This window comes from Sinocyclocheilus rhinocerous, unplaced genomic scaffold (genome assembly GCF_001515625.1).
Source record: "Sinocyclocheilus rhinocerous isolate Xijiao unplaced genomic scaffold, SAMN03320098_v1.1 scaffold797, whole genome shotgun sequence".
In the NCBI taxonomy this organism is placed as follows: Eukaryota; Metazoa; Chordata; class Actinopteri; order Cypriniformes; family Cyprinidae; genus Sinocyclocheilus; species Sinocyclocheilus rhinocerous.
This window is the reverse complement of record NW_015632978.1, coordinates 1,040,252-1,060,355: the sequence shown is the minus strand read 5'-3', so window position 1 is coordinate 1,060,355 and position 20,104 is coordinate 1,040,252. Positions and strand designations below refer to the sequence as shown.

General features: G+C 36.8%; 1 protein-coding gene across 1 annotated transcript; it reads left to right on the top strand.

Moving 5' to 3' along the window:
* The first annotated feature begins 276 nt into the window (after window positions 1–276).
* LOC107743130 (coiled-coil domain-containing protein 120-like) lies at window positions 277–19,840 on the top strand. The gene is made up of 9 exons (XM_016556254.1): window positions 277–714; window positions 11,220–11,352; window positions 11,478–11,559; window positions 12,478–12,608; window positions 13,692–13,808; window positions 13,905–14,028; window positions 17,239–17,295; window positions 18,594–18,735; window positions 19,618–19,840. The coding sequence occupies exons 2-9, from the start codon at window positions 11,305–11,307 to the stop codon at window positions 19,838–19,840; spliced, it is 924 nt and encodes a 307-aa protein (XP_016411740.1). The 5' UTR covers window positions 277–714; window positions 11,220–11,304.
* The last annotated feature ends 264 nt before the right edge of the window (window positions 19,841–20,104 follow it).

The window sequence follows — 20,104 nt, the reverse complement described above, 5'->3', positions numbered from 1 at the left end:
AAGTTAATTATTTTAATGCATTGTAATTCAAGCTAAACACCTTTGCTTCAGTGCAGTCGGTCAGAGACGAGAACTGGAGATTAATTTAAAGAAATAAAAAGAAACTTTGAGTTTAAATATCCGTAGGTAAATTAACTATAGCGAAAACTTACCTGGTAATTATCAATTTTATTATTCAGTTGTTGCGTGGTAACTCTCCTAGAGCGTCCTGTTACGTAACCTTATTAAATATTCATAAATTACGGTAGGATTCCACAATAGTATCCATTCGCCCCGCTAGAGCAACACCTTCAAAGGGCCAGCTTGCAGCCAATCAGTTCAACGTACCCGGCGGACGTAATGTTACGTAATTAATATTCATAAGCCGAGCCTTTAAGGCTTACCCTGCGCGTGTGTTTGGATCGGTCCGCTGGAGTGCGCTGAGTTCAGAGCGAAAAACTGCACTGAAAAGTCACCGGATCTGAATGGCGCAGCATTGGACTACTGGTTTATCATTCAAACTCGATAACTTTTCCGTTTTAACTTCGTCAGCGGAATTATATCATTTCTGACAGCTGTTTTTTTGCACCTCGAAATTGAGCGATGCGGTTGCCGGTGTTTTACCTGCTCTGATAAGGATAACTTACAGCTGATGCATGATAGACTGTAACCAGACTGACTTCCCTTTAAACTCATACAGATGAGCAGATCAGGACTAAACATTGAATGTTACAGGTAAGATTTCGAGTAGCCTATAATATCTCTAAGCCTGAAATCTTAGAATATTCTCAAACGCATGACACCAAGCTTTTTTTTTGAACATGTACTTTTGAAATATTGTGGCCAAGTACCATGGTGTTACCACAGTCTTTTTTTGTATTTTTTTTTGTATGGGGACTTGGAAGCAATATATCAGTTGGATTTCATGACGTTTTATCATGACATTATGACTACTGTCATAATAACAGCTTCTTGTGATCTTTGTTTTCAGAAATGTATAATTTTGTGGTGTAGTTAAACACACCTTATGAAAGGAGTGTTATACTGGCAGCATTTCCAACGATTACTGCAGCTGCTTCTCACTTAAATAATCACATTTTATAGGGCATAGATGATCAATGTTGCAAAGTTTGATGACAGTCCTCTGTTTGCATGAGCATGAGCTCGGGATACATCTGTAGAAAACCATTAGGATGCCAAACTTCTGAAAATCCAGCCCTTCAGGGACGAGGATGTGATGACAGGATTAGTATTTAATTTATTAGGCACTCGGGCCCGATTCGTTGTGTCTGTTGGACTAGTTGGACTGGTTGGCCAGCACTAACAAGACCTTAAGGGACTTGGGCTTCACACTGACCATTTTGAGCGGCAGCACGCGAGCATTTGCTCACCATTTTCAAGGTGGTGATTTTCACACAGAAAGCCTTTGTGTGGTTTGGTTTGCAGTGAACCTCCTTGCAGATTTATCTTTAGAAGGAAAAGAATAGATCTGTTAAACTTTAGACTGCCAACTTTCGTAAATATTGATCAGCTGGCGTTACCTTATCAATAGGCTTATTTGTAGCTGTCTTCTTTTCTATGCAAGAATATTGATTTCTGCACTGAGCAGCTGTCATTGCAGTCATATATTGGTTAATCATTTGTGTTTTAGCTGTAGGTTTAGGTGATCTAAGCTCTCTGAAACTGTCTGTCTATGCCGTCACTCCAGGCAAAAACCTGCCAGTGAAGTTTGAGTTGACTTGCCTGCAGTGTCACTTGAAGAAGTTTATTGTTGCTTTGTGCTGAAGGAGATTATTGAAATGTTTGTAGAGCTAGAAACCAGCTTCTGTCTGTGTCATATCCCCATGCTCAACACACACACTCAAACACACTGATAACCTCCTGAGACCAGGGGCCTGTTTCATAAAACAAGTTTACCGAACAAGCCAGGCTTATTGCAGTTATTCTGACTTATTTTGAACCAAATCAACTGACAATAAGCCAGACTAACTGAAATAAACCTGGCTTGTTTGGTAAACTTGTTTTATGAAACAGCCCCCAGGAATAGTCAGTTCATTAAAAACAAGACCTAAACAAAACCTTGATTTAATGCATATCTTTATAATCAATCAGGTTAATGAATAGATATAAATGAACTTCTCTCTGCTATGTTGGAGCAAGGTTATATTTAACTTCCCATTCACTTCCTCACTTTAAGCAAATGTTGTTCTGCTGAATCTGTGATGTAGCCTATTTATAATGTATTTTGTGTCCAAAAAGAAATTAAAGACATTTCTGTGATTAATCCGACAATGACCCCATAACCCACAAACCCATATTGACCATCAGCAGATGATGCCAACTCTGGATTACTTTTATTAATTTTTTATTAGTAATGTTTGATAAGGCAAGCATTATGACTTTTAAACTTAGAGTTAGTGATCTGAATAAACCCTATGATTGAACGAAATATAAAACAACTGTGCATAATTTTGTAAAAATAATTCTTAGGTATCTTATATGTATATGTAATTTTCTTAAATGCCACTTATAGTTAACATTATACTGTGTTTCATCAATGTAAATACATTTTAATTCGGACTTTGTCAGATATTTATAATTACCTATATATATATATATATATACATACACTGGCGTGAGTCCAGTGACCACATGTGAGACAACTGACTGATCTAATGACATACTGTTGTGGTTCCGCTCGAACTGTGAATCACAGGCTGATTTTCTAGTTGTTGAGTTCTTGTGCTGTTTTTACTGATGGTGTTTGTTTGTTTGCAAGTGTAGTATGTCATATCATAATATTTCATATTTGACCTTTTTGAGATTGACTTCAGAAATGTTAACACCCCCTTGTGTTATTTACAATGTTTTCCTAATATATACATTTAATTTTGAGTTAGTAGTAAATCAAAGAAATTAAAGGAAGGAAAGCAAATGAAATTTTATGCAGACACCAGGAAACAAACTGTTTAATGTGATCTCATTGTGATGCCATGTGGGGCATTCCCAAAGACGCCTACTTTAGTACACTGTATCACTTATTATGTACACATATTACTGTGCAACATGGAATGCCAGTTCGTGACAGAACAGTTGATTTCACTCCAAAAAATGCTGAACTTATGATTAAGTAGTAAACATTTATGATCATAGGTTAAAGATAAAAGCACATTTTGACTCGTACTGTATTTGCTTGATCATCAATAGGTCATGCAATTACTTCGTCTCATGAGTACTTTAAAGGTGAAGTGTGCAATTTTTTTTACAATTAGTGACTGTTTTCAGACAGGTTTCCTGAACACTCTACTCATCCGCTATTAGTTGGACCAACAGATAGTCCTGCCCTTAACTACAAATAGGTTACTAATAGTTGTCTCTGCATCATAGGTGGAGGGTGAACCAACTCCAGGGTAAGGCTAACCAAATCCCCGTGGCCAGGGGAAGGCTAAGCCTTCCCAAGCCTTACACATGCTCCGCCTATGCTCTGCATATTGAGCTGGGATATAAGGTATTTTAACATTGAAAACATCACCGTTCAGTCATATTCATCTGTATTTCTGTCAGTAGCACTTCCGGACAGGGCGGTTTCCACCTTTGCACCCATTCAACACCTCAATTAAAGCATGATTTCTCTCTGTAGTTTTGTGTTTGGCGGGTGGAGTGACTTTTAGCAATGGGGTGTATATGTACAGCACACAAAAGTGCTGACGCCTACAGTCCAACCCAACCCAGAATGATCTCAGAGTGCACTATTAACCAACTGGCTCTTTGACTCACCACCATCTCAGTCTGAATTTTTCCACGGTCAATTAAAGAGCCTCAGATACTTATACGGTAGTGCAGAAACTGAACTTGTCATAAGTTGTCAGAAGTGGAACATTGATCTGAAACGGGATGAGATCACCTTCAAACACACAATCACACACACACACACACACACACACATACAAAATCCTTCCCATTGGCTTTGAATATTCAAATGAGGTTCCAATTTGCATCCATATGATTCCAACTGCTTGAATGTGCCCAGTCTCTTTAAAGCCCATGTGTTTCTCTTTGAGGTCTAATCCGCTCATAATTATCTCATGTTTTCAATGCTCTTTCATGTTTTCTCCTTCTGGATATATCTGCACTCCTCACTTTGTCTCTGTAATTTTTTTTTAAAGCACCACTGAATATTGTAAATACATTTTTATTTCATATTTTAATGAACCTTAGCAAACATTGCTTGCCACTACTAGTGCTTTAAAATTTAGTGATTTGATTTAATATGCAATTTTATTAATGCACTAGTATGGCAAGTAATTCTTCTGTTTTTGTTACAAACATGAATGATGGCTCAAATTGTATACGAGTTGTTTTTAATTTTTCATTCTTAGAAATCAGACTTACGATTTTTATGGAAAATTCCATATACTGACATTGGAAGTGGGACCTGAGGTATTGTAGAGACTTGGTGGCGGACTCTTCTGAAACCTAGAAACCACCTTAGCAACTGCATAGCAACACACTTGAAACCTTTAAGAATCAGTGTAGTTTTATTATTATTTATAAAATATTGTAGTTTTTTATTATTATTTTGAATTAGGTTTTATTTAGACATTTTAAATTTTTTTGGAACTTTATTACATTTGGGATTTTTAATGCCATTTTTTTTTAAATTTGTTTTTTTTTTTTTTTTTTTTTTTTTTTTAAATATTACTTTTAAAAAGGTTTTTTTTTAAATATTATTTAAAAAATATATATTATTAATTTTATTTTAGTTTAATTTGAATTAGTAATTCAGTCTAAGAATAATTATTTAAAAAACGTTAGACTTTATTTCTGTGTTGTCGGTGTCCTACTTGTTGCTGAAGTAGTTGTCATCATTTTTAACATGCTCTGCTCAACCTGCATTGATTCATTGCTCAGATTTTCACCACTGAGTTCAAAGACTTCAAAGAAAGCTGTAAATTTTCTTCAGGCATCAAGAGCAATGTTGCCGCACACACAATGTTCTGATTTCGAGCAGCTTCTGCATTCGGAATCACATTATGAAAGCCTGACTTAGACTATTAATGGTTGGGATAGATTTCTCAATCCCTGTTTGGTCTTTATGCGCTACAGCAGTGCGGTGCTTACTGTCGTTGCCAGAATTGAGTCTCTGAAGGCCGTCGTCTTTGTGCTGTTAGAGAATACTTGTTTAATATGATGCTTTGGCTGTGGATCAATATAGAACAGATTTCAGAGGCAGGGCTTTTGTTGTCGAAGCCTCCTGTGTGGTTCGCTGTAACGTGCCGCCCAGCAGTGGATGGATGTTGTAGACGCCCTCAGATGAATGTTTGTGTAACATGTGTCTTCCAGATGTACAGGTAGTTTTTGCGGTCCGTCCCCCATGGGACAGCATTTCCTACCCATCATCTGACTTAAAAGAGTTTTATGTGCATAGAGGTCTTTGGATGTGAGATAAAAGCATCACTTATCGTCCGTGGCCTAACAAAAGGACTATGATTAGGTTTTCATGTGGGGGACATAATTGTCATGGTGCACTTGTTGTTTGTTGTCTTTTACAAGCATGCTGGAAAAACGTGTTCAGAGCTCTGGTGGATTAAATCCAGGAAAGTGAAGCCAGGATGCTAGTGTATGTTTTTTTTTATTTTCTTGAGGCAACCAGCATGAATCACAGTAAATAGATGTTTGCTAAATCTAAAATTATTGAATTATCTAATGGTACAATAACTATTTTTCTCTCCCTAGTTATGCATTATTTAAAAAATTTTTTAAGCTTTGTTAATCAAGACCACTCTTCCTCAAAACGATAGTAATTAAGATTTTTCACCCTGTCTTTCACTATTAAAGGGGTCATATGATGCGATTTCAATTTTTCCTTTCTCTTTGGAGTGTTACAAGCTCTTAGTGCGTAAAGAAGATCTGTAAAGTTGCAAACACTTCATAGAAGAGAAACAATAATGTACAGTATGTGGAAAATAATGTGTTTTTTAACCTTAAACCGCATAAACACATTTCATTACACCAAATACACAAAATAATGTTCTTTTTAGCAGCATCATATGACCCCTTTAAAACTTGTCAGGCTTGCTGCTGTTTCTTTAAAATGTATATTTACTGAAAATATACTCTCCCTCAGGCCATCCAAGACGTAGATGGGTTTGTTTTTTTTATCAGAAACAGAAAATTGGAGAAACAATGGATCCTGTGCAGTGAATGCCGTCAGAACTTGGTGTGAGCATGCCTCAAGTAAGAAAATAGAAGACGGAGGGAATATTCTTGCAACTTGTTTAAAAACAATCTTTATTTTTGCAGTATGTTTGTTGCCAAATCACAGAAATCACACACTTCACCTTTAATTTGGATGCTGTTTGAATGACATCCCCTTTTATTTAAAGGGCATCAATTATGCAGTAAAAAAAACATACTTGGTTTACCAAATTTCCTGTCTTCCTCAAAAGAGAAATGGCCATTTTTGGATCTTGGGAAATGCTGTAGGCCTATTCATGGAAAACCACAAAACTTTTAGGATTGTGTGTTTGATTATGCCCCCTTCTTTTTTTATTGCTGGTTTGTTTTTATTTCATCAAAGCTATTTATGAGCAATAGACAACATTAAAGCAATAGTTTACACAAAAATACACATTCTGTCTAACGCTAATCTTGTTCCAAACCTATATGAATTTCTCTTTTCCATTGAACACAAAAGAAGATATTTTGAAGGTTTGTAACCAAACAGTTACTGTTTGCCATTGACTTGCATATAATTTCCCTTTACTATGGAAGTCAATGGCCACCAGCTACTGTTTAGTACAAGCATTCTTCAAAATATCCTCTTTTGTGCTCAACAGAAGAAAGTCATACAGGTTTGGAACAACTTGAGGGTTAGTAAATGATGTCAGAATTTTCATTTTTGGGTGAACTATCCCTTTAAGACCTTTACCTATAACTTACATATTCCAGGCCATTCAGAAACCTTATTTGATGCCATTTGGTCTCAACTGACCTTCATACGGAAGAGCAACGCCACACATGCATCTGTTTAGCACCATTATCTGGATCAGGATGGCTTCAGGCGATGGTTTGGACAGCCGGATTTCTGTGCACTCCCTTTTTTGTTAATGGAGAAAATGGCAGTTTGTGTATAATTTCAAGATGCAGATAATTATAAACATAATTTTATGTGTTATGCAGAAAATGTGATGGTTGTCCATGCAAAACTCACCTACTGTTGTAGGCTGTAGCCAAAGTGTTTGTAGTCTGAGCGGTTGCTGGGTAGTTGCTGCTTACAGGCCCAAAGGATTCAAAAAAGCGCACCCCAAGTCTCTATGATATTCTGCCTTAGAAAAACCTTTTATGACTAAGTGCATTTGTCATTAATGTGACCCATACAGTGTGTGATCGCATGTAATTTTGCAGTGAAGAAAGTGCGATGGTTTCGGTGCAGTCCAGTGATGTGGAAACGCAGCTGTGTCCACACTTCCTCGTTAGTGTGGGATTAATTACCGGAGGCACGGAACAGTAGAGAACACGTCTGGAGATCCCACCGGGATCAGAGAGTTCGCAGAGAGTCCAGGGAGCAAAAAAATCTGCTGACCCCCCGCTCTTCAGCGCTTTCTGCGAGAAGGAAAGATTCAGTACAAACCGTGCTCCCCAGAGGAGACCATTCTGCAGTCCTGAGGAAAATAAATTGCCATTCTGTTTCAATTTGAAATTGTTGATGTTATGTGAAATATCAAGGTCGTGATTGCAGCGATCAGTCAGGAGAATCTTGCTGAGGGAGGAAACAAAGAGGAAAGAAAACAGAAAGATGGATGTGCTGTCTGTTGTGTAAGGGGGGAAAAATCCTATAAAATGCCACAAACGTGTACAATACGTCCTCTTTACATGTTACGGATTAGGCAACAGGTTTACAGAGAACATAATAGAGATGATTAGAGGAACACATGCGGGAAGACTAAAAAATGGACAGATTGTGCTTCCACGAACATCTGAACGGGAGTGATAATACAGGCTCCGACATGAGAGAGTGGAATGCTGGCAAACCTTGTGAGGACCACAGAACATTTGTCATGACATCTGGTGAATCACACACACACACACACACACACATGCACAGCTTGTCTGGTGCATATTTATAGTCCCAAATTAATGCTGGCTTGCAAAATCTAAATTTTATCCTATATTTTATATTTTCCAGACAATGTGAGCAGGATTTGGCTGTGCAGAACTTCCCGCCATGATGCTAAGGAGTAGTGAGTTATTGTCCGAGCGTTGTGGCTGCTTTAAGGATTCTGGCAGGTTGCTAGGGCACTGAGTGGTTGCTAGGTGGCCAAAGTCAAAAAAATTATATTGTGGTCTCTATGTTGCCTCATTCAGCATAAATCTATGAGATGAGTTTGCCCGGTTGAAAACTGTGCAAGAACCTTAACAGTAAGTATGAACAATAGTAATAGTGATTATTTCCTTAGCAAACACCACTAAAGAAACAAAACCACTCTCGGAATGAGTACAACTATTCAATATGAATATGAGATCAACATATCATGCTGCTATTATGAGAAATAACTTCACGGACAACTTGGAAAGAATAAATATTGCGAAAGGGTTTAATCAAAACATTTGAAGATTTAGGTAAACACTACAATAAATGCTTAGAAATTGGCAAATGCATCAGTTCTTCAAGATCAGGGATCTTATCAAGCTCAAACTGACAACAGCGTGACTCCATTAGCTGAAACCCAACACTAGGCAAACCAAGACAGGCATAGATACCGTGTTTTCTCTAGCTATACGCACATATTTGTGTTACGTTATCGGCCCGCTCGCTTTTATTTGTCCTCCCCTGACCCTTTAGTGTGTGTGATGGCCATGATTAGGTCATGACAACATACAATAGCCACATTGTTCTGTTGCTTTTTTTAATTTGGACGTGTTTCACTCATCTGCTGCTCTTTTCTCCAAGTTAGTTCGCATATGACTCAAATGGGACTATTGATCTTTCTTTATAATTATAACCTTATGCATTTTTCAGAGACACCCATCATTCACGGCTTCTCAATCATAGAGGCGCCCATCTCATGCAGCTGAGATAATAACTACTTTCTGATGCATTGAGAAGAATAGATCACCACTGGGCGTCGAGAAAGAAACATTTGGGTTTTTGGCGTTTATTTAGGTTGCAGACAGGAAAAAGCGTGTGAGTTGCAGTATTTGAGGTTTTTCGACCTTTCTCCTCATTCCGTGCCTCCTTGTTTACGGCTGATCTTTAGGAAATGACTCGTGCCCTGAGAGAGTGTTTTTGTGCATGAGGGTTTCTGCCGGCATTGTTGTTATAGGTCAGTCTGAGCCTCCCATTTCTGTTTCCCGCACTCGCTTCCCGCTTTACGAGCCACTTCCTGCACGCTGCGGTCCACTTCCTGTCCGGAGTTCCCACAGCAGTTCCATGTGAATATGAAAGGGGAAAACACACTGTATCACATGTGAATGTGTCTTGGGTCAACCGGAGATCTTGAAAGTGAAAGAGTAAATATACACAGTACACACACATAAATTATGTAAACAAAAACTTTTATTTTGGATGTGATTAATCGCGATTAATCGTTTGACAGCACTAATACTTTTATAGTATTTATAATTATTTTGAATTAGCGTTTATTTTTATATTTTCATTTTAATTTTAGTTTAGGTTTTAGTAATTTTGTTCAATGTATTTCCATTGGATTGTTTTTTGTTTATTTAAATATTCTATTTAGCTTTAATTTATTTTTATTTCAGTTTTAGTGATTTTAGAATTTCAATTTATTGTAAGTTAGGCAACATTTCTAATTTTCAAGTTGGAAATTTTTTTTTAATTATATGTGACCCTGGACCACAAAACCAAGTCATAAGTCGCTTGGGTATATTTGTAGCAATAGATAACAATACATTGTATGGGTCAAAATTAGCGATTTTTTTAAATGCCAAAAATCATTAGGATATTAAGTAAAGATCATGTTCCATGAAGATATTTTGTAAATTTCAAAACTTTATTTTTGATTAGTAATATGCATTGCTAAGAACTTCATTTGGACAACTTTAAGGGTGATTTTCTCAATATTTAGATTTTTTTGCACCCTCAGATTCCAGATTTTCAAATAGTTGTATCTCGGCCAAATATTGTCCTATCCTAACAAACATAAAATAGAAATCAATAGAAAGCTTATTTATTCAACTGTCAGATGATGTATAAATCTCAATTTCAAAAAATTTACCCTTGTGACTGGTTTTGTGGTCCAGGGTCACACACACACACACATACACATATATATCTACACTGTAATATATACTGTATGTGTGTGTGTGTATAAGCTTTTTGATTCTTTTTTTTTTTTTTAAATAGATCTCATCTTAAAGAGATCTCAGTGTCTCAAATTTTTGCCAAGATACTAAAACTTCAGAGTAATCAAAGGTCAGAGATCTGAACGCAAACATTTCTCATCAAATTCCTCCAAGACCAAATGATCTGAGCTGCTATTCATTTAATTTTATAGCTCTGTACTCAAAATTGTGTCAACAGGCTCTCATTTATATCTAATTTTTATTTTCCTAAGGAATTTTCTGAGACAGAGTTGATAAATCAGTTATATCTCCTAAAACTCACCTGTTCTATCAGTTAAATTAAAGTGCCCCTATTATGGATTTTTGAAAATTACCTTTCATGCAGTGTGTAACACAGCTCTAAGTGAATGAAAACATCCTGGAAAGTTTTAAATCTGAAAGTGCACCGTGTATAAAGTTATTGTCTCTCAAAAGAAAGAGTTGACTCTGAATCATTGAAACGAGTAGTTTTTAAAACGAATCCCAAGCCGTTTCATGTTGAAGTCAACATGAAACATTAGCATATTGCCCGCCCACTTGTTGGTCTTCTGGCAGAGATCAATCTGACCAATCACCGCAGATTAGCGTCACGCAAAGGAGGGGTTTGGAAAAAATTAATCGTTGAGCGAATCGTTTGGGAATCGTTGAGCAAGTACGGTAAAATAAATGCATATTATAAGACAATGAAAGTGTTTTTTGACCTTGCATGCATGTCAACCTGTTGTTGGGGACTCCCAAAACCAAAATATGAACCTTTCATTACCCATAATAGGGGCACTTTAAGTGCAACTTTGTAGTCAGTCTGAGACTTTGTCTTCAAAGCCTGTCTCTAGATCAGAGCTCTTATGTGTGGATGGTCTCCAGTGTGTCATGTGGTTTGTTTTATGTTTCAGGGCATTGAGTTTGTGAAGTGTTGCACAGCAGCACAGTGGCTCCCCCCTGCAGTACTGCAGCATCACCCAGCCGCAAATCTGCTTCATGGCCACAAGTCCAAACCTCTGCAGTACATATGACTGTTACCAAAAGGTGAGAAGGTAAGAAACGTTTCAACTATTTACACGCTTGTCTGGTTTTAATAGACTCCAGCTGAGTCTGCTGCCAGAAAGATTTGTCATTGTCATGTTTTGTTTGTTTTCTTCGTGGCTCTGTAGGTAAACTTACAATCAGGAGGCAGTGAGGTGACGCAAAAGACGTATGACATGGAGGTCAAAGGTCACCTGATAACAGGCCCTGGTGAGCACCTCCATGTGTCTGTGTGTGTGTTTGTTTGGTGATAAGAACTTGTCTTTCTACATAATACCTGTACTTTGTAAATTGTTAGTCTGACGAGCTTGTGTGTTTTGTTTTTGTGTATTGTGGCGACCAAGTGTTCTCACATAGACCTCACAAAACCTTACTGTGGGGACATTTGGGAGGTTTCTAAGAGAAGGACATCTTCATGAAGGGACTAAATATTATTAAACTGGAAACTGCAGTTTGCATTTGCCATTTGGTGATGCAAATGTTGCAGAAATGTACCTTTAAATCTTTAAATATTTTACATGTAAAAAAGGCCAAGAGCTATCCAAAAAGGGAAGGTTAAGGGTATGTTTTTCATGTCTTTCTCAGTTATGCATGATTTCTTGGCAAGAATTTAAAGAATTAAAGATTTTAAGATCTACTTAAAATACTTAGGATTTTTTGTTGTTGACTTTTCTAGCCCTTGAAATCACAATTTTAAACAAATTATTATTAAGACAATCCTGACAGTCGGAAAATGTAGGAACAATTATTTATGTATTTATTTATCTATCTTTAATTGCTATTAAAAATTAGAACCTGCACACTACAGTTCAAAAGTTTGGGGTCAGCAAGAATTTAGTCCGTAAGATTGATTTCTGAAGGATCATGTGACACTGAAGACTGGAGTAATGATGTTGAAAATTCAGCTTTGCATCACAGCAATAAATTACATTTTAAAATACATTCAAATGGAAAACTGTTATTTTTATTGTTTTATTGTATTGTTTAATTTGATTGGTTTTTACTATATTTTTGATCAAATCAATGCAGCCTTGGTGAGCAGAAGAGGACCTTTTAAAAAACTTTACAATAAGTCGATTTGAGGTCCCTTCCATGATATATAACATGATGTGTGTGTGTTTCTCAAAGAGCTGCAGGCCGCTATGGACAGTAAGCAGCGTGCGGAGCGGATGGTGGAGCTGCAGGAGCGCCGGAGGAGTCTGCAGTCGCTGCTCAACACTCGAATAGCAGAACTCAAACGCGTCTGTCTGCAGGAGGCGGTCAGTGTCGAAAAAGAAATCAGAATTTAATGAAGTCGTTTCTCAGAACTTGTTCTATTTATGAAGAACTAGAACAAGAAACTTGACATGATAAACTTTGTATTTCTTCATGGGGTCACTGGCGAACCACACATCGGTGAGCTGCCAGATCATGTGACGCCGCAGAGATGCCACCATATGCCCAGCTAATCTTTGCTAATACTTGTATCTCAACAAGCTTGGCTTTTGAAATGCTGGTTTTACACAGCATGTGTTACTTCAGATGTGTGTGCTTTGAGTCATGTCGTATGTATGTAACAATATGGTTGTGATTCTCTTTTGAAATAATGTACATGTGACATTCACATTCACAACGCAAATCTCCCTCACAAGACCATTTATGAATATTTAGCTGAAAAACTGAGCTGCTAACAACGTTACAACCACGTTAACATATGCCCAACAGTTCGTGCACATCAACATCTATTGTATTTAGTATTCAGCAACTTACCAGAAATATCGTAATTCATTTCATATGCAAAAATGTTAGCCAATCATAACAGAGCTCCTATATACGATATAGCAGCAATTAATTCTAAGGGTGAAAAAATAAGCATGGAAATTTAAATATTGACTTTTTTGGTGTGAAAACTTGACTAAATGATTATAAATATAATTGTGACGAGTGGGGGCGGGGCCGAGAGCCGTGGGAACGGAGCGAGGCCGGTGGAGTGATTGCTAATGAGGGACACCTGCACCCACTCACCGGTCTCGAGTCTCACGGAGGAGCTCCGGAAGGATAAAGGAGGAGTGACTACAGTGTTGGACGAGAGAGGACCAGGCCTGGATTTTATTTTGTGTTGTGGTTTCGTTTGTGCGCGACAGTCGTCCGCGAGGGGCTGTCGCGCTATTTTGTGTTTATTTTATTATTAAAGTTTATTTAAACGTCCGCCGGTTCCCGCCTCCTTCTTCCCGTGACTACGAACTTTGTTACAATAATATTCTACAAAAGTGGATATGTCTGCTTTAAAAATTCAAAATAAAAATTAAATAGTTTTAAGGAAAAATAAACTTGTTCATGTTTGTTCTTCATTAATTTTGAAGGAATTGACAGGTGAAGTTCCTCATGAATATGCTCTGGAAACCGGAGAGAAGCTCCCTCATGTGCGGCGCAGGGCTGGTCTGTCCCGCAGCGGATCCAAACATAACACCAAAAATGAGGTGTGTGCATTTGAGATGATATGGGTGGCCACTCATTTGATATCAGATACGTGATAGATAAATATTATAAGTTGCTCAATGTTTGTGCTGGCTTAGGAAGAGGACGTCTCTCAGCGCAAGACAAAGAAAACTCTGTTCAGCGGCACCCTCCGCAGGCACGTCGATTCAGAACAGCATCCTCCACACAGCAAACGAACGGTTCATAGAGGATGCCACACAGGTGGGTTTCGAGATTATACAGATGAACTAAACACCATTTCATGGCCAAAATGTATGTTTTGGATTATTTTATTTATGTATACAGTATACACTACCGTTCAAAAGTTTGGGGTCTAGAAGATTTTTGAAGGCTTTTGAAAGAAGTCTCTTATGCTCACCAAGGCTGCATGTATTTATAAAAAAAATACAGTAAAAACAGTGATATTATGAAATATTATTAGAATTTAAAATAAGTATTTTCTATTTGAATATATTGTAAAATGTAATTTATTTCTGTGATGCAAAGCTGAATTTTCAGCATCATTATTCTAGTCTCCAGTGTCACATGATCCTTCAGAAATCATTCTAATATGCTGATTTGCTGCTTAAGAAACATTTACGATTATTATCAATGTTGAAATTAGTTGGAAATAGAAATCTTTTGTAACAGTCCGCCTTAAATGAGACACGTGAGATGTGTTGGTTGTGTAACAGGAAGTGTTGAGGAACCAGCCTGTTTCCGGCCATTATTACTATAATGATGATGCAGGTTCAGTGAAAAATAAACACACACAAGTTTATGTAGCTGTCTGGATAAAGACAAACCAGGGTTATTATAGTTAACTAAAACTACAACTAAAACCAAGGGCATAGAATTTACTAGGGATGCTAGGGACATGTCCCTACCAATATCCAGCCACTAAATTGTCCCAAGCAATAAATTTGATTCAACAATTAAATATATGTGTATGTAACCATTGTTGTTGTAATCTCAGACACATCTTAAATAGGTCATACCACTGACATTGCCTGAGGAGTTAAAGGCACAATATGTAATTTTCGCCGCTAGAGGGCGTGGATTCAAAATAAACTAATAGACAAAGGTGTAGTTTGATGACGCCGTGACTGAGTGTGGAATCGTGTGTTGTCGTCTTCATCCCCACAGCCGATGCAATCCGACGGGACTCGGGCAGAAATCATGTTTATGGATGAGCTAATGATTTATTAATGTAGTAGAATGAAGCAGGGTGAGGCTGAAAGCCGTCGAAGCGAAACGAGGCCGCTGAACGAGCGTGACACACGGCTCGAAAGCAGCGGAGCTTTTATTATGCCACAGACGACCGCTTCCGCTCCTTCCGGTCGTGCGTACGTGGGGTAAAGCAGCGCTGTTTTATCATACTAGATACATTTGAAAGTTCTGTTATAATGCTACTCTGTGCGGTCGTCACCGGTCTATTAAAACGCACAACATAGTAAAGCGTCTTTGGTGTTTCCACGTTTTCTACAAAACAAAACCAGAAATCGAGGGGTTATGACTACTTTGGCAGGCGACACAATGACACTATGGACACGGTCCGTGTCACTAGTTAAAATTGCTTATTTCTCTGGATTTAAACATTCTTCGAAACATTTGGGATAATGTAAGTACACAAGTCAGCAAAATATATAACACTGTTCTAGTGGTTTTTGGATATTTTAATAAAAAAATCTTACATATTGTGCCTTTAAAGAAATACGCTAGAAAACTGCACACTGTCAAGGATGCACATTTAATACATGGGCCGAAGTGGCTAAAACATACGTGCACAGTTCAGTTGAATGATAAAGTTTACCCTCTAACTTTGTTGTTATGCTGTTTTGTTTTCTTCTGCTTTTCCCATTTGCTCTTTTTACATTGACTATCACTCTATGTAGATTCATCTTCTATGTAGGTTCATTCATTTTCGAATTGCAACATCGCGTGTAATTGAAAAAAACAAACAAGTATTGTCATGAGTGAAACTGAGCGTTTCGAAACTCTGAATCAGTTAAACTATTGCGTCACAAAAGTTTCAGATCGGGACTTCAAAGCGCGTTTCACGAGTCATTTAATTTAGATCAAAACTCTGGAGCGGGTTTGTGAATCTTTTGATTCAGATCAGAACTTGGGAGCGGGTTTGCAAATCATTTCGTAAATTGAATAATTCTCGATCGCGATTATGGTTCGCGAATCATTATTAAGATCTGGACTACGGAGCGTGGATTGCAAATCATTTGGTTTAGATCGGAACTTAGGATCGCGAATCATTTAATTTAGATCGGACGAACTTCGGAGCGGGTTTGTGAATCTTTTGATTCGGATTGGAACTTCGGAGCAGGTTCACGAATCATTTCGCGAATTGAATGATTCACGATATGTGCTCCAAAGTCCTGATCTGAAATGATGGTTTGCGAATCATTATTCAGATCGGGACTGCGGAGCGCGGAATGGGAATAATTTGATTTAGATCGGAACTTAGGAGCAGATTCGCAAATCTTTTAATTCAGATCAGACTTCAGGTGCGGGTTCTTCGGTAGTAGGCTGACCATGTTTTTTTTTCAGTTTTACAACAAATGCCATGGTAAAATTAAGCTTATTGTTGTAAAGCCATGGTTAATTTGTGGTTACCATGGTTTAACTATAGTAACCATGTTTTTTTCACCTTAAGAGGACACAAAAAATCTCTTATTTGAAATCAAATAAACTTTAACTAAAATAAAATATAATACAAATAAATCTTAAACTGATTTCAGCTAGTTGTCAAGGCAGGATTTCTCATTTTCTTGATGAACTAAAATAAGTAAAACTAAAACTTAAATAAAATAATTAATTGATTAAAAACTCTATACTATATAGACTTATTTAATCAAAAACTAATAGAAATGACAAAAACACACAACAAAATTACAAAAACGAAAAAATATAAAAATTAAAACAATTTCAAATATTAATAAATATAAACGATATCTCCATGACACTAAAATAACACTAGACAAACTATAGACTTTAATAACTACTAACTGTAACCGCAAACCCCTTTAAATAATAATAAAAAAAATATTTTAAAAATGTTAAATAAGTATTTCCACAATTGTATATAGAAATTATTTACAAGTAATTTGTGAATAAAATCATGAATAAATATTTCCACAATTTTAGAAATATAAATATAATTATAGAAATTCTTTACAAAAACATTGCTTTTAGATTTGAGGAAAACCTAAAAGAAGGTTTTGTCCCAATTTAGTGGACTTCCAGGGACATTTTTGTACATCTAACACATATAATAACATAGACAATGTTACAATATAACAACAATATAACCTCATCCATGATCAGCAGCATGGAGCCAATACAGTATGTTTATGTAACCTCATGTAATGTGTGTATCAGTTCAGTTGAGTTACATAATGTAAATGTTTATGTCCTCAGATAACACGGTGAAGTCAGAGAGCAGCTCCACGTCTGATTCCACCAATCAGGACGCTGGTGAGTTATGGGACGGATCAGCGCATTACATTAGCAGGATAATGAATTCGAGAGACTGAGATAAGAAGCACTATTACAATGGCAGGATGAGTTGAGTGGACGGAGAGACCCCGCGGGGGTCATTAGAGTCTTCACATCAATGAGTCAAAAGCCTGTTATTAACACTCACTGAACTAATCCTCTCCCTATGGCAATTTTGATTCTCACACATTCTCTCGCGCTCTCTCTTTCTCTCTCAATTTTTGATCAAGAAGTGTTGTGTTTTATTGGCATACTGAAAATGTTTTATACACAACATTGCCAAAGCATCACTACAAATAACAACAAAAATAGGGTAAAAACAGTAATATTGTGAAATATTATTATAATTTAAAAAAAAATCTATTTTTATATATTTTAGATGTCATGCAAAGATAATTTCTTTGATGAATAAAACGTTCAAAAGAACAGCACTTATTTGAAATACATGCCTGTAATAGTTATAAAGACGAAACAAAATAGTTAATATAGTGATTAAGTCACTGTTTGTCCTTAGTTCCTGAAGGTGTGGCATTATAACTATGAATTTTGCTGTAATTGATACATAAGTACCCTCTTTTAAAAGCACTTGTGTATGTTCAGTGGCCCCAAAATCTATTTTCTTAAGACACATGAAAATATCAAACCAAGTTGCTTTTATTCATAAAGAAATATAGCACAAATATAACTTGTGCAGCATTTGAGCACAGATCACACTGGGTTTGTTTTGTTTTTTAATGCAATGAAATTATAAAATCTTCTGTATTATATTCTGTTCAAAATTTAATCATTTTATTCAGAAAGGACACATTAAGATTTCTACAAAAGATTTCTATTTCAAATAAATGCTGTTCCTTTGAACTTTCAGTTGATCAAAGAATTCTACAAAAATATATTGTGGTTTCTACAAAGTTTTTCAACCATTTTCAGTATTTATCATAAGAAATGTTTCTTGAGCAAAAAAATCTGCATATTAGAATGATTTCTGAAGGATCATGTGACACTGAAGAAAATTCAGCTTTGCATCACAGAAATAAATTACATTTTGTAATATATTCAAATAGAAAACAGTTCTTTTAAATTGTAATAATAGTTTACAATATTACTGTTTTTACTGTATTTTTGATCAAACAAATGCAGCCTTGGAGGCATAACAATTGCTTTCAAAAATCTTACTGACCCACACCTTTGAAGTGTGTAGTGTATTTTAAAGTTTATCTCTGTGAAGTAGAAAGCATGCTTCTGTCTCAACCTCACAAGTCTCTTTCTCTCTCCATCAGAAGACGCCTCTGACGGCCTGTCGCCCTCACAGCCCCGGCTGGTCTCGGGGAGCCCAGACAACAGGTTTTCTCGAAAACTCTCCCCTGTGGATATCTATTACGAGATGAAAACACGCCGCAACTCTGTGGCCAGCTCAGCCAGGTACACACTCAGCACAATTTGCTTTCATGCTCAGCATGAGAAAGTAGAAACAGCTGTTTTTCCACTTTATGGTGAATCAGCATTGATAAGCTGGCCTGAAATCACCTCATTTAGATGAAAAACAGTTTAAGTGGTTTGTAATTAAAACCTGATTCTAGAATAAAGACTCTGTACCACTCAATGACATTTAGGCAGTAAAGGAATAGTTCACCCAAAAATTAGAATTTGCTGAACATTTACTCACCCTCAGGCCATCCAAGATGTAGATGAGTTCGTTTCTTCATCAGAACAGATTTGGAGAAAATTAGCATTACATCACTAGCTCACCAATGGATTCTCTGCAGTGAATGGGTGCCGTCAGAACGAGAGTCCAAACAGCTGATAAAAACATCACAGTAATCCACACGACAAACATTTGACTTCACAAGCCGATAATTGATGGACTGGAGTTGTGTGGATTATTATGATGTTTTTATCCTCTGTTTGGACTCTCATTCTGACGGCACCCATTGGGTCATTGGATCCATTGGTGAACCATTGGTGAACAAGTGATGTAATGCTACATTGTAATGCTAAATAATGAAAAAAAAACACCCTCTGGCCATCTAAGGTGTAGATGAGTTTGAGCAAATGTTCAGAAGATTTTAAGTTTTGATGAACTGTTGTTTTAAGCTAAAAGACATTGTTGACTATACTGTAATCATAATGTAGTGGTGATTTTTTAATTAAAATAATATTGTTTGAACGAAAATAATAAGACTACAACATTATTTCATCATCAGTTTTATAAAATGGTCTTAGTCACCATATAACAACAAACCAGGTTTGTTAACTGTGTGCTAGATTCATAACAAGAAGACTTTACTTGTATTTTTCTCCCAGCCCGAGTCACTCTCTTCCAAGAAGTGTGTCAAATCTGGAAGGTAGAAGTGTCCCGGCAACTCCGCTCCTGTCCCGCAATGGAATAGCAGGAGTGCACATCAGGTTACAAATGCGCAAAACACACATACACAAACATATGTCACATCACTGCACACATCAGCTCGAATGCTGTCTCAGATCAGTGCCAAGTAGACACTTAGCTAATGGTTTATATTGTAGTTAAAAGCCTTGAATTGATAATGACACAAACATTTTGATTAAATTACTTATTTGCAATAATGTGTAACGAAGTAATGGATGTATAAGGAGGTTGAGTTTAAAGCCCCATTATTTCCTACTCAATTTAATTACACATACAGAGCAGCTTGTTGTGCCGCAGTACTGGGAGACACTACTATCAGCATATACACTAAAGCATTGTGTGGCTGTCATTTAATCAGTGCATCACTTGGGTAGCTTAAAGGGATAGTCCATCAAAAAAAGAAAA